The sequence below is a fragment of the Lutra lutra genome, chromosome 4 (assembly GCF_902655055.1).
Source record: "Lutra lutra chromosome 4, mLutLut1.2, whole genome shotgun sequence".
NCBI lineage: Eukaryota > Metazoa > Chordata > Mammalia > Carnivora > Mustelidae > Lutra > Lutra lutra.
In genome coordinates, this window is record NC_062281.1 from 172,366,121 (window position 1) to 172,387,899 (window position 21,779).

General features: G+C 43.9%; 1 protein-coding gene across 1 annotated transcript in view; it reads left to right on the plus strand.

The window, feature by feature from the left end:
- CSMD2 (CUB and Sushi multiple domains 2) overlaps positions 1–21,779 on the plus strand; it is a 619,562-nt gene that overhangs the window by 517,435 nt on the left and 80,348 nt on the right. Inside the window, exons 42-46 of the mRNA XM_047727770.1 lie at positions 5,595–5,783; positions 8,248–8,425; positions 9,746–9,891; positions 17,496–17,576; positions 18,045–18,158. Coding sequence (XP_047583726.1) covers positions 5,595–5,783; positions 8,248–8,425; positions 9,746–9,891; positions 17,496–17,576; positions 18,045–18,158 — 708 coding nt within the window. The remainder of the gene's footprint in view (positions 1–5,594; positions 5,784–8,247; positions 8,426–9,745; positions 9,892–17,495; positions 17,577–18,044; positions 18,159–21,779) is intronic.

Sequence of the window (21,779 nt, forward strand, 5' to 3'; positions counted from 1 at the left end):
CCAGAAGTAATCACTGTTGCTTTAACATGATCTTTCCCGATCTTTTTCCACATGTTAACATACATATGTTATAGGTATCTGTGAGGATATATAATGTTTCATGAAATTTTTGGTTGTGTTTCCTATATAAATCTATAGAATGCTCTATTTACATAATGCTCTGATACTTGGCTTTTTCATTCCTTGTCAGAGGTGAATACTGGATTTGGGTTTGTCATTTAGGGAAAGCCTTCAAGGGTTATTCTACAAGGTAGGCACCGTTGGACCAGTTACACGGGCACTGCCTCCTCAGAAAGAGCTTCGGCTGGTCTGGCTGGGCTTGCCCCGACCTGGGTCACCTCAGGAGGAGGAGCTGGGCCTCTCACGCCAATGAAGTGGCGGGGAGAAGCAGTGCTTTTACCAGAGAGTGCTGGCTCCTTCCTGATAGTAACAAAGCTGCCTCACCCAGTGACGCAGTCTGTGGGCTTTTCACAGAGGCCAGCCCTAACCAAGAGTGTTCGTGCCTGTTAAGCACACACAGTTTCAGCGGGCGGTGTGGGCTGTCAGATACATCATGATACGTCAGACGGCCATGTTCTGTCACAGGAGAGACTCAGGCCCACATATGTGGTCAGCATTTCCTGCTGAGGCAGATGCAAGCCTCTCTCGGGCTTCTCCTGCATCTTAGTTTGTTAGGGCTGTGGTAACCAAGTACCACGGACTGGAGGGCTTAAACAGCACACATTTCTTCTCTCACCGTTCTGGAGACTGAAGTCCCAAAATCAGGGTGTCAGTAGGGTTGACCTCCTTCTGAGGGCTGTGAGGGAGAGTCTGTTCTCACTTCTGGCAGTTTGCTGGCAGTCTGGAATTCCTTGGCTTATAGAAACATCACCCCCATCTCTGGCTTCAAATCCTTGTATGTCTCCAAGTTTGCCTTTTTTATAAGGACACCAGTCAAATTGGATTAAGGCCCTCTCTAATGACCTCATTTCAATTTAGGTGAAATGGCAAAGATCCTCTCTCCAAATAAGGTCACATTCTGAGGTACTAAGAGTTAGGACTTCAACGTATGAATTTGGGCAGGGGGCACAATTCAACTCACAACACCTCTGACAGGCCCATGTGCTCTCCCCATGGCTCCTCCTATTGGATAAATACAAGACTGATGACACCACCATAGTGGCAGAGGCAGCTTCTTGGGGGCCTACCCACATACACTGTGCCCTCACCTCTATGATGGGCACAGCCCTGCCCACTGAGTCCATGTTATGGGAGCAGAAACTCACTGTGTTCCCATGTGATATGCCAACTTGTCCCTATAAGAATTGTCTCCCTGAGTTCCTTGGACTTCACTGACTTCTCCCTGTAGAAGAGACCTACCTCTCCACAGAGCCCTGGTCTCAAGCTCAGCCCCTCTCACACTCACTGAGGCTTCCAGGACACAGGCCAACACCATGGGCCAGCCGTCCTCTCTGTGACGTGCCCATTACTCATGCTGGAGCTTCACATGTTCAGAGGCCCACTCCTTTGAGGATGTTCCCTTGCTGGGGGAAGCTAGGCCCAAGGGCAACAGAGTTCTAGGTATGCCTTTGGATGCCCAACACCTCCATTAGGAGTTGGTGCAACTGTATGACAGGCCCAGAGGTGTCTCCTCTATGGTGGGCCCACCTACTTCCACTCACATTTTACCTTCATGACTTGGTAGGTGTTTCCCTTGAGGTTTCCCTCAGGTCACAGGCCCAGCTACTCCCTCGGTGCCTGCTGGAGCTCCACAGACATAATGATGCCTGTGAGCCCACACTTGGTGTCAGGGCAGCTGCTCCCCTTCAGGCTTGACCTGGACTTCCATTAGGCTTCTCTGTCTGTGGTGGTCCCCACCCCTGGGACTGGGTTGTCTCTAATGTGAGAGACCCAGATCCTCCCACAGAGGCCTCCTAATGTATGACAGACCCAAATAGTTCTCCCTGCCCAACTTGCCTACTTACACCCTCCTTAGCCCTACGGAGCTGTACCTTGTACACAAGCTCTGACCACTCACCCCAGGTTTTCCTTTATGAAAAGACTTGTTTCCAAAAGGGCCACCTGTCCCCACTGAGACATTTCTATTGAGCAGGCCCGTCTCCCTGCAGTCCCACAACTTTCTCTGAGGAAATCCAACTCCTTACTTTTTCTCAGAATTCCTCCATTAGACACTCTGAACTACCTAGGCTGGAGTTCTCTTCTCTCTTCTCAGGTAGACATTCCCTTAAAATTGTTACTAACAGCTTATGCCACTCTTACCGAGCTTCTCAGTTGGACAGGCTTAACTTTATATCATTAAAACTTTTCAGGATATCATGTTTATAAAGAACTTTTAGCAAAATGAGACACATAATTGTTCCAAAATGTTAGGCATCATTATTCATATTTTAATAATATGAATATTTTAATAATTTTAATAATATTAATATTTGCAATTGTGGCACTTTGTTAAAAATTGTATCTGCTCCCACCATAGCATCTCCATCTGCGACAAACCCAGGAGCCCTTCTTTAGGAAAGCTAATGATTCTGCCCTTTAGAGTTCATCTCTGCCTATAGGCCCAACTTCTCCCTTTGAAGCTTCTTCCAGGTAAACAGGTTCTGAGATTTTTCTCAGTTTGAAAACAGTCCAGGTACTCTCCCTTAAATGTCTCTTTTTCTAAAAAGCTCAGCTCTTTCTGTATGAGACAGGTCCTATAAGGGACTCTCCATCAGGCTGCTCCCGGCTTCTTTTTTTTTTTAATTTTTTTATTTTTTCAGCATAACAGTATTCATTATTTTTGCACCACACCCAGTGCTCCATGCAATCCGTGCCCTCTACAATACCCACCACCTGGTGCCCCCAACCTCCCACCCCCCACCCCTTCAAAATTCTCAGATCGTTTTTCAGAGTCCATAGTCTCTCATGGTTCACCTCCCCTTCCAATTTCCCTCAACTCCCTTCTCCTCTCCATCTCCCCTTGTCCTCCATGCTATTTGTTATGCTCCACAAATAAGTGAAACCATATGATAATTGACTCTCTCTGCTTGACTTATTTCACTCAGCATAATCTCTTCCAGTCCCGTCCATGTTGCTGCAAAACTTGGGTATTCATCCTTTCTTTTTTTTTTTTTTTTTTTTACAGCTTTATAAACATATATTTTTATCCCCAGGGGTACAGGTCTGCGAATCGCCAGGTTTACACACTTCACAGCACTCACCATAGCGCATACCCTCCCCAATATCCATAACCCCACCCCCCTCTCCCAACCCCCTCCCCCCATCAACCCTCAGTTTGTTTTGTGAGATTAAGAGTCACTTATGGTTTGTCTCCCTCCCAATCCCATCTTGTTTCATTTACTCTTCTCCTATGTTGCATCTCCTCTCCCTCATATCAGGGAGATCATATGATAGTTGTCTTTCTCCGATTGACTTATTTCGCTAAGCATGATACCCTCTAGTTCCATCCACGTCGTCGCAAATGGCAAGATTTCATTTCTTTTGATGGCTGCATAGTATTCCATTGTGTATATATACCACATCTTCTTTATCCATTCGTCTGTTGATGGACATCTAGGTTCTTTCCATAGTTTGGCTATTGTAGACATTGCTGCTATAAACATTCGGGTGCACGTGCCCTTCGGATCACTACGTTTGTATCTTTAGGGTAAATACCCAGCAGTGCAATTGCAGGGTCATAGGGTAGTTCTATTTTCAACATTTTGAGGAACCTCCATGCTGTTTTCCAGAGTGGTTGCACCAGCTTTCATTCCCACCAACAGTGTAGGAGGGTTCCCCTTTCTCCGCATCCTCGCCAGCATCTGTCATTTCCTGACTTGTTAATTTTAGCCATTCTGACTGGTGTGAGGTGATATCTCATGGTGGTTTTGATTTGTATTTCCCTGATGCCGAGTGATATGGAGCACTTTTTCATGTGTCTGTTGGCCATCTGGATGTCTTCTTTGCAGAAATGTCTGTTCATGTCCTCTGCCCATTTCTTGATTGGATTCTTTGTTCTTTGGGTGTTGAGTTTGCTAAGTTCTTTATAGATTTTGGACACTAGCCCTTTATCTGATATGTCATTTGCAATGCTCCCGGCTTCTGATGTGCAGCCACTCTCTTCTGGCTACTCACCATCACTGGGTCCGCAGCTTCCCCCCGAGGCTTCTCATAAGAGGCCTAGCCCATCCATTCAGTCAGCTCCCTGGGCAGTAGTTCCCCGCTTTTCTACTAAGACCTTAATTTGCCAGATTGCCCAAACCGCTGCTGCTGACAGGGCCACGTGTCTCCGTTGGCCGACCAGCCTGCCCGCTCCCGCCATAGCTGCTTGATTTTTTTGACACACCCAGTGACCTTGATGATTTCCCAGTGATACCTGCCTGGTTCCTCCCGCTGAGGCCTCCCGCAGTGAGACAGTGAATGGAAATACACAACACAGGCACAGGCACAGTCCCAGAGGGCGGGCTTCGGAAATGTCGGCTTCGTGATCACTGTTATTTATATTGTTATTACACGTAATGAATGCATCCACTTCCATGGAGCGTTCATTTGATCTCAACTCCCACTGAGAATTTCCACTCTCGGAACGCTCCGTCTACCCCACTGCCAATTTCCTGTGTAGGATGGGCCCGACTCTGGCCGCACAGCTGTTCTTTTTTCTATGGATCCAATTATTCAGTCTGTGCTCTGTGCACGTGCTCAGCAAACCCCTCGGTGACCTCTCTCTGTCAGACATGTCTCCAGTACTTCCATGAAGGCGTCTCCTTTTTGAGCTGGGCTCCCCCATTCTCACGGAAACAGCTTTCTTCCTCTTTAGAGAGGCTTCCTTGTCTTACAGGTACACACATTCCTTTTCATTCAGGCTTGGCTTACTCCCACCAGGTTCTTCTGTCTTGAAAGGTTAGCGTTTCTCACAGTCAGAAAGACCCCACTCAGGTCCTTCTCTGACTGCTTTCTGTGTCTGTGATCTAGAACCTGGTTGTTATGGTTAAATGAGATGATCCATGTGAAAGAACTGAGGTCAGTGCCCAGCCCCAAGCAGCTGCTCAGCGAACAAGGGTTCAACATAGCCTTGTCTTCCTTGAGCCTCCTTTTCCCACAGAGACAGTAATAACAGGTAACATTTATTGAGCTCTTACTGTGTGCCAGGACTCCGCAAAGAGCTATGCATATATTGGCCCACTTAATCCTCCCAGTAACAATTTTCTAAATAAGAAACCTGAGGCATTGGGGCGCCTGGGTGGCTCGGTGGGTTAAGCCTCTGCCTTCGGCTCAGGTCATGATCCCAGGTCCTGGGTTCGAGCCCCACATCGGGCTTTCTGCTCAGCAGGGAGCCTGCTTCCTCCTCTCTCTCTGCCTGCCTCTCTGCTTACTTGTGATTTCTCTCTGTCAAATAAATAAATAAAATCTTTAAAAAAAAAAAAAAAAAAAAAAGAAACCTGAGGCATAGAAATGTTAAATGTCTAGCCCAGAGCCAACAACTGGTAAATGACAAGGGTCCATCTGAGTCCAAGTCTTGGTGCTTTACACCATGTGAACTCTGATGCTTCTATAGTCTGGTTAAGGAGAAAATGTCCAGAGAGAATAAAGTGACCTTCTCTCCTGATCTCTTCCAGCCTATGAACTTCAAGAGTGCCCAGACCCAGAGCCCTTTTCCAATGGCATTGTGAGGGGAGCTGGCTATAATGTTGGACAATCAGTGACCTTCGAGTGCCTCCCGGGATATCAACTGACTGGCCACCCTGTCCTCACATGTCAACATGGCACCAACCGGAACTGGGACCACCCTCTACCCAGGTGTGAAGGTATGTCCCTCCCTCATCCCTGGTGATTCTTCCTAAGGAGACTGATTCAGAGTACTCCCATGCTCCCTGGAATCACCCATGCCGGGGAGTCTAGGCAAACCTTGTCCATCCTGTTTTCATATGGAAGGGACCCACCCTATCCAGGGAAAGAGTCCTGGGGACAGACTTCTGGGCCCAAGCTTGGGAGCACCTGGAGGAGAAGTTGGCCACAGCCAAGGGAATACCTACTCAGCCCTTCGAAAGAGCCAACCCATCAGAAGGGAAGATGCTATAATCTTAATCTCTTTCCTGAGATCTACGCCTGTATATCCAATACTTACTAAAGAGCTTCACTTATCCAGAAGCATCTAAATCCTAATATACTCAAAATTAAAGTCATCATCTTTGCGCATGGGAAGTCCTCATTAGTGAAGGGCACCTCTAGTCACATGGTAACTCGGCCCTTATTTGGCACCTCCCTCTCGCCTATCTGACTTACTCACCGAGTCTTGATAATTCTACATCCTGATTACCTTTCAGATGTGTCCACTTCTCTCCATCCACTGCCTCTGCCTTTATCCCCACCACCACTTGGACAAGGCTCCTCGCCAGTCTCCCAGCCTTTGATCATGCACTACTCAATCCAGTTTTCACAGTGTAGGCAGTGTGAGACTTCCAAGCCATCAACACACTCCAGACCCTCCCCTGCTCAGATGCCAGCAAGGCATCCCCATCTCCCTTGGGGCAAATTCCACACCCCTTCGTGTAGTGCCCCATGTCCCTCCAGGCCTGCATACCTCTGGGTATTCTCCACTCTAACGGATTTTTAGGTCCAGCTAAGCTGAAGTGCTTTAGCTGTCCCAGGGCACCATGTTCTCTTGCATCTAGTTCTTAGCACATGCTGTCCCTCCTTCATGGAACATCGCTCCTCTCTCTTGCCTTGTCTACTTAGCCTTGTCTAAATGGGACCAACACCAAAAATCCTTCCCTACCCTCACAAGACCAGGTGAGGGGCTCCCCCGTCGCTCCTGCGGCATTCCATGTTGACGACATGTCCTCCCTACTCTGGCATCTACAGAGGCCAGTGGACTTAGCTGTATCCCAGTGAGTGGGCTGTGAACAAAACCACGTGCCTTGGTACCCTTGCTCCCCTTGGTCTCCCCAGGCTGTGCCTGACCCTGACACAGAGTGGATATTCAGTGTTTGTAGGAGGGATGGTGTGTCCCTGCAGACCCCTCTCAGGATGCATATGCATTCATGGAAACCCTACCTTCTGCCTGGAGGCATTTGGATTCTTTCTCTTCACCCTGGTCTGCTCACCATCCAGATGACCGCTTGTTGCCTGTGCCAGCCAAATGCACTCATTATTCTGGACCGGAGTTGGTTTTTTGTTTGTTTGTTTGTTTGTCCTTTTTTTTCCCTCCCTGATGACTAAATTGGAACATTATGGAGACTTCAAGGCCTCTCCATCCCCTTACCCAAAGCCTAGATCAGAGTGAGCCTAAAATTGGGTGTCACTTTTGGGGGACAGAGAAATAGGGAGAGAGGATAAGATCTAGGCCACAAATGCCTTCTCTGTGAGCTAAATGCCAGGCTGGACATTTTACATGCATCAGTTCACCTAAGGGCCCCCACAGTCCTCAAGGGGGATGCTCTTAGTTCCATTTTACAGGTGCAGGAAGAGAGTAAACTCTTGTCTAAGGTCATCTAGTTAATAAATGGTTCAGCCGTGATTTGAACCCAACCTTAGCTTCATCACCAGAATCCTTATCTCTTAGGTCAATACCAAAGGTACCAGTCTGGGCACCTGGGTGGCTCAGTCAGTTAAACATCTGCCTTCAGCTCAGGTCATGATCCCAAGGTCCTGGGATCAAGTCCCGCATCAGGCTCCCTGCTCAGTGGGGAGTCTGCTTCTCCCTCTCCCTCTCCCTCTCCTCCCCACTACTTGTGTGCTCTCTCTCATGTGCTCTTGTTTTTGGTCAAATAAATAAAAAATCTCTTAAAATTAAAAAAAAAAAGAAAATTAAAAAAAATTACCACTCTCAGAATCTTAGAGCAAATAAAATGAGAGAAAGAAATAGTTTCATAATTTCATAGCTTATCCCAGCAATAGTACTACAGCCCTGACTGTGATATCTGTCCTCCACTCCATTCCTAGGAAGGGAGAGCTTTAGTGCTCCTTCCTTCTGGGCAGGTCTCATCCACAGGAAGAGTAGGGGGCCCGGGGGGCTGAGGCTGGCTGACAGAGGCACCTGCACTGAAGATCAGGGGCCAGATGGGGAGTGTGCTGGGACTGGTGCAGGAAACTAATGCACAGTCATCCTCAGCCCCATCGCCTCTCCCGATCCTGCCTGACCTCCTTGGACAGGGTAATTTGTCCTGGGCGCTGGCACTTCATAAGGGAGTCATAAGGGAATTTTTTTGGGGGGTGTGGGGAAGGGTCTATCTCCCACACTCATCTGTGTTTGTGTCCCCTCCCTGGCAGTCCCCTGTGGCGGGAATATCACCTCTTCCAATGGCACAGTGTACTCCCCTGGCTTCCCCAGTCCATACTCCAGCTCCCAGGACTGTGTCTGGCTGATCACCGTGCCCATTGGTCATGGCATCCGCCTCAACCTCAGCCTGCTGCAGACAGAGCCCTCTGGAGACTTCATCACCGTCTGGTAGGGCCAGCTGCCACGTCGACAGCCAATTAGGGGCATTAGCTGGGTTCTAAACTGGGTTATTCAGCTTTTTGTCAGAAAACCAAGAGCTGAATGGTTGTAAATGGTGGTCAGCTTCCTGGCTTTTGAATAAACATAGTAAATGAAGGCTCAGTTTCAATTACCCTCTGTGACTCCTTGAAGGGACAGGGATGGGAGGACAGTGGTCCAACCCAGAGTGCTACTAGGGGTCAGCACCAATGGGTGGGTGTGTGAATAGGAATGGTTGTAGATACACAAACTTTTCTCATTTTTTCAAGAGTCCAAACCAAAATTCTACATTTACCTAAGATAAGCTACCCAGACTAATGAAAGAGTTTTGGGGTAGAATTCTGTGAAGTCCCACTGGTTATCTCATCTGAACCAGTATTGTCCAACACAATGTTGTGCAGTAATGGAAACAAACTGCTGTCCTATACATTTGCCCGTGGCTACAAGTGGCCCCTGGGTACTTAAATGTGACTGGAGGGACTGAGGAACTGGTTTTTAAACTTTATTTAATTTTAATTAAGGTAAAGAGCCACATGGGGCCTAGTGGTTACCAGATTGACAGTTCTGCTCTGAGTGATAGAATATCTTGGGTGACTTTACAATGGGAGTATGAATTATGAGTCAATAAGTGTAGTCTCCTAGACAGTTCCTCCCAAACCACTGAATCTTTGGACAAATGTATAATTAAAGTATTCTTTTGTTTAGGGGTTACTGCCATTCTAGGAATTAGCAGGGGATAGTGGGAATCTTTTCCCAAAATTCTGAGGGCTGAATAAGTGTAATCAGACTATCCTGGGTTAATTTCTAGTTTCCTTTACAGACTGCAATTAAAAGCAGATAGGAGGGACGAGATACATCCCCAGGGAAGAAAGCCTTTGCCTAGAAAGGCTACCTGGGTATGTCTCTGCTTGGAGACAAGGAAGTGGGGCTGGCCTGGATAGCAGCATGAGCTTCCTGCCCATCTCCTCAGCCCCATCCTACTGCTGCTCAGACTGAGAGAACCTGCCCAGTGGCTCCTGCTTCTCGGCTGAGACTGTTACCCCCAGGAGCCCATTACAGAGTCTGGTGAAGAATCAGGTGAACAAGGAGTCAGTGTGTGCTTTGCCAACTCTGTCAGCTCTGTTGGCAGACTGAGTTGGGAGAGAACAGAGGGAGGTTGGAGCATTGGAGAAAGACAGTGTTGGGCACAAGAAGAGTCACAGCCTCCCACTCCAGGCCTTTGTTAAGGAGAGGCAAAGCAGGCAGCTATGGTGACTTGTGACATACCAGAACCTTCTTTCCTACCTGCAGGGATGGGGCACAGCAGACAGCTCCACAACTTGGAGTCTTCAGCCGGAGCTTGGCCAAGAAAACATTGCACAGCTCGTCCAACCAGATTCTGCTCAAGTTCCACCGTGATGCAGCCATGGGTGGGATCTTCGCCATAGCCTTCTCTGGTCAGTATGGAAGCCTGGCAAGGGAGGGAAGCACTGTACTCTCAAATCAGGGCCATGCTTGATCCCTGGTTCTACCATTCCCAGTTGTGTGATTCTGAATGAGTGACACAGCTTCTCAGCCTCAGTGTCCTCAGAATTATAAGAGTTAAATGTGTTAACCTATGCGATATCCCCCAACACAAACCTCCATACATGTAAATTTTCCTCCTCTTCCACACTGGAAGAGAGGCACATGGCACTGATCCTTGGTGCCCAGTCCAAGCTTAGAGACAAGAGGATAAGGCTTCTCATTCTACTCTTTCACATAAACCCACTGGTTACCCTCTTACTTGGGTTCCCCTGCTTGTCCTGTAGCACCTTCTAGAGGGTTGTCCCACTCCAAAGGAATCCAGGGCCTCTGTTGACCTCACAGGAAGTACTGAGCCCAAGTGAATTTTTGGAGAATTGAAGCAGGAGGAGCATGAACAATTCAGGGTGCATTTGTCCTTATCAACAGCAATTTTCTTCTAAGAGTCCAAAGTTATGGATCTGGATACTTTTACATTTTTGTTATAGTGGAAGCAGGATTGAAAAACTTAAAGTTCTCTGTGGGCTTGTGCTTATCTATAGAATAATCCTCCATATTACAGTTTGCAGAGCATTACATATATTTGAGCTGGAATTGGGAAAGCTTGACTTTATTCCTGGATCCATCTTACAAACACTGGATTTTATCAGATTTTTAAATTTCTGCCAATATGGTGGATGCATGAAATAGCATCTCACTCTTTTTTTTTCAGTGTTCCAGAATTCATTGTTTATGTACCACAACCAGGGCTCCATGCAATACGTGCCCTCCTTAATACCCACCACCTCCTACCCCCTCTCCCCTCCAAAAACCTCAGTTTGTTTCTCAGAGTCCACAGTCTCTCATGGTTTGTCTCCCTCTCCAATTTCCCCCAACTCCCTTCTCCTCTCCATCTCCCCATGTCCTCCATGTTATTCATTATGCTCCACAAATAAGCGAAACCATATGATAATTGACTCTCTCTGCTTGACTTATTTCATTCAGCATAATCTCTTCCAGTCCCATCCATGCTGATACAAAAGTTGGATATTCATCCTTTCTGATGGAGGCATGATACTCCATAGTACATATGGACCATATCTTCTTTATCCATTGGTCCATTGAAAGGCATCTTGGCTCTTTCCACAGTTTGGTGACTGTGGCCGTTGCTGCTATGAACATTGGGATAGAGATGGCCCTTCTTTTCACTACATCAGTATCTTTGGGTGTTGGTGGGAATGCAAGTTGGTACAGGCACTTTGGAAAACAGTATGGAGACTCCTTAAGAAATTAAAAATAGAGCTACCCTATAACCCTGCAATAGCATCTCACTCTTACCATGTTAATGATGAGGTGAGCATCCTTTTATATCTTCATTGACCATTCATGCTTTCCTGCTCTATGAAATGCCTGCTCCCCATAGAGCTTTCTTCCTCTGGGGAGAGAGAAATAGCAAACAAACAGACAACTGAAATCTTTGCAATTTATAATAAGTTGCTATGAAGGAAACAAATAAGATGGCAAACAAAAAGGTGGGGAACTCTGCTTCATGTAGAATAATTGCAGAAGACCTGTCAAAAGGTAATATTTGTAACAAGAACTAAAGAAAAAGAAGAAGGTACATTTGCAGAGACTGGGGAGTGGGACTGGTGTGGGGAAAGAACGTCTGCCTTTCTATAGGCAAACATTATCTTTAAATAAATTTAAGGACTAATAGGTAGAAAAGTACTTTAAGAAGAGCTATAAACAAGATTCTGCAGTATTTTTTAATGAGATGATCAGATTTGAATTACAGAGGAAAATGCCCTTGAAAACATGTAGTTTAGGAAATAAAAATAAATTTTGGAAAGCATCTGCTACCAGGATAAAAGTCTATACTACACAGACTCCAAATAAGAAATAGAGAAAAGGAAAGCTGAAGGTCTTCCCTTCCCTTCCCTTCCTGAACAATTCAGTCCTGAAGCTGTTAAACTGGATAAAACAAAGGGGGCATTAGAAGAAAGAGGGGGTCCACACTGAAGGCAACATCTGTACAGAGAGGGCTGGCATGGGGTATCAAGGCTCTGAGCAAACTGAGGAAACACCTGGGTAGGGTAGGAGTCCCAGAAGAGTGGGGAAGGCATCCACACAGATGATCCATCAGACTCCAAAATGGGAGAGCAGAGCATTCACATAAGGGAGGAGTGGCAGTAGAGATGGGAACATGGTTCCCTATGGGTGACTGATCAAATAAGTGAATGGATTAAGGACAATAGAGAGTAGGTGCCTCACCATAAGAGAAGAGGGTTAGAAATGTGGCAAGAGCAAAAGTTAGAATATACCCAGAGAATTGGATTGGAATTGGAGGTATGAGTTTGAGCTATCGTTTTCAATATGTGCACCTAGATGTAGACTAAGATATGGGTGTAAATGTGGGTGTGTACACATACACGTATTCCTTACCTCTTTCCACTAAGAAGACTTGGAAGCAATGACTCCTCGATAGTAATGAAGATGTCTAGCTCCAGATACCAGTTTCTAATGCCATCTTCCACTAAAATGGACCAGGACTCCTTAAAGAAAAGGAAACTAGGGCGCCTGGGTGGCTCAGTGGGTTAAGCCGCTGCCTTAGGCTCAGGTCATGATCTCAGGGTCCTGGGATCGAGTCCCATGTCGGGCTCTCTGCTCAGCAAGAAGCCTGCTTCCCTCTCTCTCTCTCTCTGCCTTCCTCTCCGTCTACTTGTGATCTCTCTCTGTCAAATAAATAAATAAAATATTTAAAAAAAAAAAAAAAGAAAAAAAAGAAAAGGAAACTATAGGAACAAAAATGCAGACAGCACAGAATAAAACAGTGGAACAGTGGCCTACAATGGCTGATGCCAAGCTGGCTGCTGCTTCACAGAACACAAGGAGCCCAGCCCACCAGTTAGTGTGTTAACCAGTATTGGAGTCTGATTAAGCCTCACCACCAAGGGGAGAAAGGGGAGTGGGGACAAGGTGAAGTGGAGGAGTCCTGAATGTCCGCCCCCCCCCCGCCCGCCTTTGAGTTCTTCCGCAACAACATGGTAGATGCAGTATATGCTCTGGGGGGCGGCGGGGGGATTGTCTATAAGAGACCCAAGGTCATGCACCAAAAGGCTGACAGTGGTTGTTCCTAGGTGGTGGTGCGACTTGGGGAATTTCCATTGTATTGTTTTTTAGTATTCCAGCTGCTTTCTGCATTGAGCAGAAAGGTATAACTTTTTAAAAATATAATGGGTAATCTACTGCAGTCAAACTAGTAACCACAATATGTTAAAAACTCAGGCTGTGTTTAAGTGCAGATCCCTTTTTACTGATTTTTTTTTCTGGAAGTTAAGTATGTCTTAGAAAATATTTTTTTCAGAATTTGAGAGACTTTTTTTTTTTCAGTTTTATTGGGATACAATTGGCATATGGCACTGTGTAAGTCTAGGAATACAACATAATGGCATGACTTACATATATTGTGAAATAATCATGGCAATAAATTCAGTTAATAGCCATCATCTCATATAGATATCCAAAAATAAGAACTCTTAGGATCTGCTCTCCATTAACAACATTCAAATATGCCAAACAGCAGTGTTACCATCATGTAACACATGATATCCTCAGTACTTATTCATCTCATAACTAGAAGTTTGTACCCTTTGACCCTCTTTATCCAATTCCCTATCCAGAAAGTCTACTTTAAAGATAAGCATGTGGCTGAGATTGAAAGATATCAAATTTTTTAAAAAAACTTAATAAAAGAAAACATTAAGAATTGGTTAAGCAGCGGGACACCTCGGTGGCTCAATCAGTTAAGCGTCTGCCTTCAGTTCAGGTCGTGATCCTGGGGTCCTGGGATTGAGCCCTGTGTCAGGCTCCCTGCTCAGCAGAGAATCTACTTCTCCCTCTCCCTCTGCCCCTCCCCCAACTCATGCTCGCTTGCTCGCTCTCTCTCTCACAAATAAATAAAACCTTTAAAGAAAGAAAGAAAGAAAGAGTTGGCTAAGCAGAATAAGCAGAAACTTCATGCATCTACAAATTCAAAGAGTGTCCTAGAAAAATATAAGCAGAGGATAAACTGAAAAAATATTTAACAGGCAGAAGTCAGTCTTTTTTTTTTTTTTTTTTTTTAAGAGAGGGAGGGGGCGGGGGCAGAGGGAGAGATGGTGAATCTTAAGCAGGCTCCATGCCCAGTTCTCACAACCCTGAGATCGGGACCTGAGCCAAAATCAAGAATCAGATGCTTAACCAACTGACCCACCCAGGTGCTCCCAGAAATTGATCTTAAATATGCACCAGGTTCTTCAAATTGGTAAGAAAAATAGGGGCAAAGGACTAACAGAATGTTAAGAAGAAAAACCTGAAGAGTCTATTAATCTATGAAAAAAAGGTTTAACCTAACTCGTTATCAAATGTCAATTTAAAAAAAAAAAAGAAATGCTACCTTTTTGTTTATCTGAGTTCCATGAGGGCAAGGACTGTCTGTTTTGTTTACTCTTGCATCTTCAGTGCCTAACACAGTGCCTGACCCAGGCTAAGCCCTCCACAATCATTAAATGAGTCGGATGGAAGAATGGTAGCAGCCAGTGTCAGAGAAACTGCCACTCTGTTGCTGATATCAGTTACAGCCATTTTCCTGGAGAGAAAAATGGAAGCATACATCCAATGCAGGCATGGTCCTCCCTGGTTTATGTTAAGTCACAGTTAAACCTTCGTGGTTACCCCACGAGTGCCTCTTGGTTTTAATACTCACATTTTCTAAAGCTTCCATGTCTCTCAATACATTTTTCAGCCAATACATCTACAGAAAAAAAATGAGATAAATCATCAAAATATAATACAACATTTTCAACAAAACTATATACAGGAAAAGTCTCAGATTACTTACCAACTGCAATTGGTAAAACACTGGGATCCCAGGCAAACATTTAGAATGGTATCGTGTTGCTGCTGGTTCTGAGAGGTGTGATGATGTGATGTTCATTGTGAGCCATGCTGTACCACCCACAGCGCCATCCTGGACACACACCCACATTACCCTAAAAGGCTAGGGTTTTACAATGTGTCCCGCTGGGAAGGTTCGTGTGGTACTTATGGTATGCAAAATGTATGTGCTAGAATGAACAGAGCTGCTGTTTTGTTACAACAGTAGTCATTCTTGGGTGGTCAAGCAGTAAAGTTTCAAGTATTGAACTTCCAGCATTATGGTTTGTTGCATACATATATGTATGTATATACATACCTATCTTGTTATTTTAAACACTTTCTGAGTTTGGGATTATGCACTGTAATTTTTTCCCACTTGAAGTCGTCGTAAATAGGCTCCTAGTTAGCATCTTTACACGGAACATCTGATTTCTGGAAGTGGGTCACTGACGTTCAGTAGGAGATGCTTATACTTTTTTTTTTTTTTTTTTTTTGGAAGAGATTATGCTGAGTGAAGGAGATGCTTATACTTTTAAAAGGTCATACTATTTAATCATTTCTAGGAGTTTTTTTTCATATTTCTATTTAAATGCCAGTTAGTTGACCTTCAGTGTAATATTAGTTTCAAGTGTAGAATTTAGTGATACAACACTTCCACATATCACCTGGTGTTCATCACAAGTGCAAGCCTTAATCCTCATCACCTATTTAACCCACTCCCCCCTCCACCTCCCCTCTGGTAACCATCAGTTTGTTCTTTATACTTAAGAGTCTGTTTCTTGGTTTTACTCTTCCTTTTCCCTATATTCATTTGTCTTGTTTCTTAAATTCAATATATGACTGAACATTTGCCTTTCTCTGACTGATTTATTTTGCTTAGCATAATACTCTCTACCTCCATCCATGTCATTGCAAATGGCAAGATTTCATTCTTTTTAATGGCTTAGTAATATGGCTGTAGTAGAGTATTATATATATACACATATGTGTGTATATATATACATATATGTGTGTATATAAGTGAAATATATATACATATATTGTGTATCTATATGTGTGTGTGTGTATACATATATATACATAAAATATATCATGTCTTCTTTATCCATTCATCAGTTGATGAATATTTGGGCCATATCCATAATTTGGCTATTGTTGATAATGCTACTATAAACATTGGGGTGCATATATCCCTTCAAATTAGTATTTTTGGGGGCACCTGGGTGGCTCAGTGGGTTAAGCCGCTGCCTTCGGCTCAGGTCATGATCCCAGGTCCTGGGTTCGAGCCCCACATCGGGCTTTCTGCTCAGCAGGGAGCCTGCTTCCTCCTCTCTCTCTGCCTGCCTCTCTGCCTACTTGTGATTTCTCTCTGTCAAATAAATAAATAAAATCTTAAAAAAAAAACAAATTAGTATTTTTGTATCCTTTGGGTAAATACCTGGTAGTGCACTTTCTAGATCCAAAATTATACAAAGAACTTTTAAAACTCAACACCTAAAAAACAAATAATCCCGTTTAAAAATGGGAAGACTTGAAAAGACATTTTTCCAAAGAAGACATCCAGATAACCAGCAGACACATGAAAAGATGCTCAACATCACTCATTATCAGGGAAATAAATACAAGTCAAAACTACAATAAGATACCACCTCAGACCTGTCAGAACGGCTAAAATAGGCAACACAGGAAACCACAGATGTTGGTAAGGACACAGGGAAAGGGAAACCCTCCTGCACTGTGGATGAGTTTAATTTTCTTCCTACTGTTGTCATAGAAAATCTCATATTTTCTCTCAGGACAGTGTATTATATTTGTAATTTTTTTGAGAGAATGTTCTTTGTGAAAAAGCATAATGGGGCTTGGGGGGACTTTGGAAGTAATCACAGCAGTAGCAATGGCAACAGCAGCTCTCACTTACATAGCACCAACTGCATGCCACGTAGCAAAGGGAAGGCAAGCCGTGAGCCCACGCTGAGCTTTGTCTCAGTAAAACCATCCACACACAGTCCAGTCTCTGCCCAGAAGGGTGGTGTCCAGTGTAGAAAATCCACCGTAGCCAGAGATGTCTGGTCAACCATCTGAAGGGAAACCAGCTGACTTTAGTGGGCACTCACATGAGCTACACTCAGTACTCAGTTGCCAAGCAGTGGGAAGAATATGGGATTTGAGAGAGAGCAGCCAGACCTGGATTCAAGTCTTACGGCACTCACTTCCTGTGTGACCTTGGCAAAGTAACCAAAGCTTTCTGAATCTCAGCCTTCTCATAAAGAGAGGAAGAACACCTCGCAGAGGGATCAGCCAGCATGAGAATCAAAGGTGACAGTGCGTGAAAGAGCCTCACGCAGTAGGTGCTCAGGAAATGCTTCTCTCCCCTTCCCTTCAGTGCTGGCGACTGTCACTGAGCTCTCCTTTATTGTCGGTGTTACTATATAGCTCCTGGTTTTTGCATCAAAAACAAACAAAGAATGACAGCAGATATGCAAAATAGTGCTTGGCTAAACTTGCCCTGCGTACAGATCAAAAGTCACTTGCATCTGTGTGAGTGAATGAGGAATGAGAAGGTGAAGGAGTGAACGAGTGAATGACAACGTGCCCCGAGAATGATGCTCTTACACCAATTTGTCTGCTTCTGTCTTTTCAGCTTATCCACTCACCAAATGCCCTCCTCCCACCATCCTCCCCAACGCCGAAGTCGTCACAGAGAATGAAGAATTCAACATAGGTACCCCCTCCCAAACCAGCAAGGACTGGGCAGGCGAGGAGGGTCCGGGTCGGGTTGGGGCTGGCCAGCAAGGTGCATCTCTCCCTCCCATCCATGGAGAGAAACAGTAGGCCAAGTGCCAGATGGCTGATGTTCTGTCAACTGAGTCTGCTCCAAAAATACAAACACTTCCTTTTAGCCATCACTAGGCAGAGGAGACAGGAAGGCAGTTTTCTTCTGTGATTCAAGTCAGTATGGTTTTGAGAAATGAATCCGCACAGGGCCCTATAAAAAGTTCCTGGAATGTGGAAGCTCAAGGCTGAGCTGTGAAAAGGAGGTAGCAGTTTTTCTGGGTCATTTGATTGGAGTTGACCTGAGCAGAGCACAACCCACTACTGATTGACCTGCCTGGAAGTGGGTTTTTAAGTACTAAGGGGTGCCCCACCCAGACTTCGCCAGCAAATACCCACATGGGTCTCTCTTTGGCAGGTGACACTGTCCGCTACAGGTGCCTCCCTGGCTTTACCTTAGTCGGGAATGAAATCCTAACCTGCAGACTTGGAACTTATCTACAGTTTGAAGGACCACCCCCAGTATGTGAAGGTAATTGCACAGAGCCATGCCTTTGTGGGTCTCAAGTTCCTACAAAATGTATTCTTTATCTTACTCCTCCCTATCTTCCCAGTCCCTGCCCATAAAGTAAGAGGGCATTTGGTGAATGTTTGTTTATATGAATGAATGATTGCTCTAGAGAAATTCTTAGGTCCTACTCTTAAGTGGGGCTACAAATTGCCATATAACCACTTTTATCTCTGTCTTCCTTTTTTCTAACTGGCATTCTGTGGAAATGGCCTACCGATCATTGGAAGGAAGAAGTTCTGGGACCTCAGGGAGAGGTGGGCTTGCACACCAACCTAGCGCTACTAGAGTGCAGATGTGCTCAAGGTCCTATGTGCTGAACTTCATTCCAGTGTGACACCTTGACAGAAAATGAATTGGCTTCACCAAGTGATCCCTACTAAGACCAAAAACAAACTCTCCACTCAAAAGACTTCTGACCTAGGACAAGATATTTAACTGTCCTGTGCCTCAATTGTCTCATCTATAAAATGAAGATAATGATATTATTTATGCCATGGACTTACTGTGAGGAATTAAATGGGTTAATAATGTAAAGCACTTTAGAACTATGCCTGGCACATAGTTACTGCCCAGTGCGGGTTATTATTATTGTTATTAGTATTATTACTGCTTCTGGTACTAATGCTACCAGCAAATATTCAGCAGTGTATGGAGAAACATGTCAGCTTCTCCACCACTTCTCATAAGGCAAGAGTAGAGAATCCACAATATGGTTCATTAGCAAGAAAGAAAGAAGCCGCAGCCCTAGAATTGGGCTGCCCCAATACACTGAGAAATTCATTATCTCTAAGTTGAGCTGACCTACCCACACACCAAACAACCAGCCCCCCTATAAAAGTGGACTTTAGCTTTGATCCTGCTCCAGAGCTTCCCTGCTTTGTTCCAGCCTTAGTTTCTCATCTCTGGCTTTGTTTCTGTGTCTACATGGCTCCAGCCTTCTTGGCTCTACTCCTATCCTCAACCTCATGCTTTCCTCTGGGACTTGGTGTTATACTTGGCTTCTCAAGATGTGACCCTTCACTGGCTTTGTTATAATAACAGCTTTATTGGGATAAAATTCATGTACTATGCAACTCATCCATTTAAATCACTTCAGTGATTTCTAGTATATTCAGAGCTTTGTAGCCATTTATAAGATTTTTGTCACCTCAAAATGAAACACTGTACTGATGAGCAGTCAGCTTCCATTTCTTTCCAGCCCCTTTGCCCCCTGCCAAAAAAATTCTAGACACCACCAATCTAGTTCATGTCTCATGAATTGACTATTCTGGATATTTCATGTTAATAGAATACCACAAGAATTTTTTTGTATGCTCAGGAAATAAAAATAAAACCTAATATTGGTAAAAAATGGAAATATCTACCACATTCATTAAGAAAAAGAATGAATACAGGTAGAAGGGTTCAGATGCAAAAAGTAGCAATGAGCTAAGGAATCAGTAAAATAGGGTAGTAAATCTAAGCAATACTGACCATAGTAGATTTAAAAATATGCACACAACTGGACAAATAAATGGCACTGAAAGAAAGAAAGAGTAAGCTCAGGACCCTCACTTGTTGAGGAGAAGGATTGATATTGATTAACCCACTATGTTAGTTAAATATATAAATTAAAAATAAAGCTTAAATTTATGGATAGTTTTTTGAAATTATGGATAGCCCTAGTAGGTGTAAGTTCTTTTATTTTATTTTATTTTATTTTATTTTATTTTATTTTATTTTATGTTTTCAGTGTTACAAGATTCATTGTTTATGCACCACACCCAGTGCTCCCAGTGCTCCCTCCTTAATACCTACATCCAGGCTCACCTAACCCCCTACCCCTTTCCCCTCCAAAACCTTCAGTTTGTTTCTCAGAGTCCATAGTCTCTCATGCTTCATCTCCCCCTCCTATTCCCCCAATTCACTTTTCCTTTCCTTCTCCTAATGTCCTCCATGTTATTCCTTATGCTCCACAAGTAAGTGAAACCATATGATAATTGACTTTCTCTGCTTGGCTTATTTCACTCAGCATAATCTCCTCCAGTCCCATCTGTGTTGATACTAAGGTTGGATATTCATCCTTTCTGATGGAGGCGTAATATTACATTGTATATATGGACCATATCTTCTTTATCCATTCGTCTGTTGAAGGGCATCTTGGCTCTTTCCACAGTTTGGTGATTGTGGGAATGCAATTTACTATGCATAAGTTCTAAAACCATAATCAAAAATAAGGATAAAGAGAACTCAATTAATCCAATAGAAACATTAAAGAAGAGAAAAAAATCATGGTAACCTGAAAACACAAAATAAGGTAGAAAAACTAAATGCAAATATATGTGTAACCATAGTAAGTTAACTCGGTAAAACTGCTAATCAAAAAAAGAGATTTTCAGATTAGCTAAGTAAAAAATTTAATTATAGGCTTTCCATAAACTTAAACTTGAATATCTTCATCTGCCTCCCTAAAGACATAGCTAGAAGGGTCACTCATCCCTGGTATGAAAAAAAAAACTTTGAAAAAATAGCAAGTACTAACCTCTAAAATCTAAGGTAACAAAAATCCATCAAAAATAAATAACCACGGAATGGGAGAAGATATTTGCAAATGACAGTACAGACCAAAGATTGATATCCAGGATCTATAAAGAACTCCTCAAACTCAACACACACAAAACAGATAATCATATCAAAAAATGGGCAGAAGATATGAACAGACACTTCTCCAATGAAGACATACAAATGGCTATCAGACACATGAAAAAGTATGTCATCATCACTAGCCATCAGGGAGATTCAAATTAAAACCACATTGAGATATCACCTTACACCAGTTAGAATGGCCAAAATTAGCAAGACAGGAAACAACATGTGTTGGAGGGGATGTGAAGAAAGGGGAACCCTCTTACACTGTTGGTGGGAACGCAAATTGGTGCAGCCTCTTTGGAGAACAGTGTGGAGATTCCTCAAGAAATTAAAAATAGAACTTCCCTATGACCCTGCCATTGCACTACTGGGTATTTACCCCAAAGATACAGATGGAGTGAAAAGAAGGGCCATCCTGTACCCCAATGTTTATAGCAGCAATGGCCATGGTCGTCAAACTGTGGAAAGAACCAAGATGCCCCCTTCAATGGGCGAATGGATAAGGAAGATGTGGTCCATATACACTATGGAGTATTATGCCTCCATCAGAAAGGATAAATACCCAACTTTTGTAGCAACATGGACGGGACTAGAAGAGATTATGCTGAGTGAAATAAGTCAAGCAGAGAGAGTCAATTATCATATGGTTTCACTTATTTGTGGAGCATAACAAATAGCATGGAGGACATGGGGAGTTAGGAGAAGGGAGTTGGGGGAAATTGGAAGGGGAGGTGAACAATGAGAGACTATGGACTCTGAAAAATAATCTGAAGGGTTTGAAGAGGTGGGGGGGTGGGAGGTTGGGGGAACCAGGTGGTGGGTATTAGAGAGGGCACAGATTGCATGGAGCACTGGGTGTGGTACAAAAACAATGAATACTGTTATGCTGAAAATAAATTTTAAAAATGATTAAAAAAAATAAAAAAATTTAAAAAATAATAATAAATAAATAAA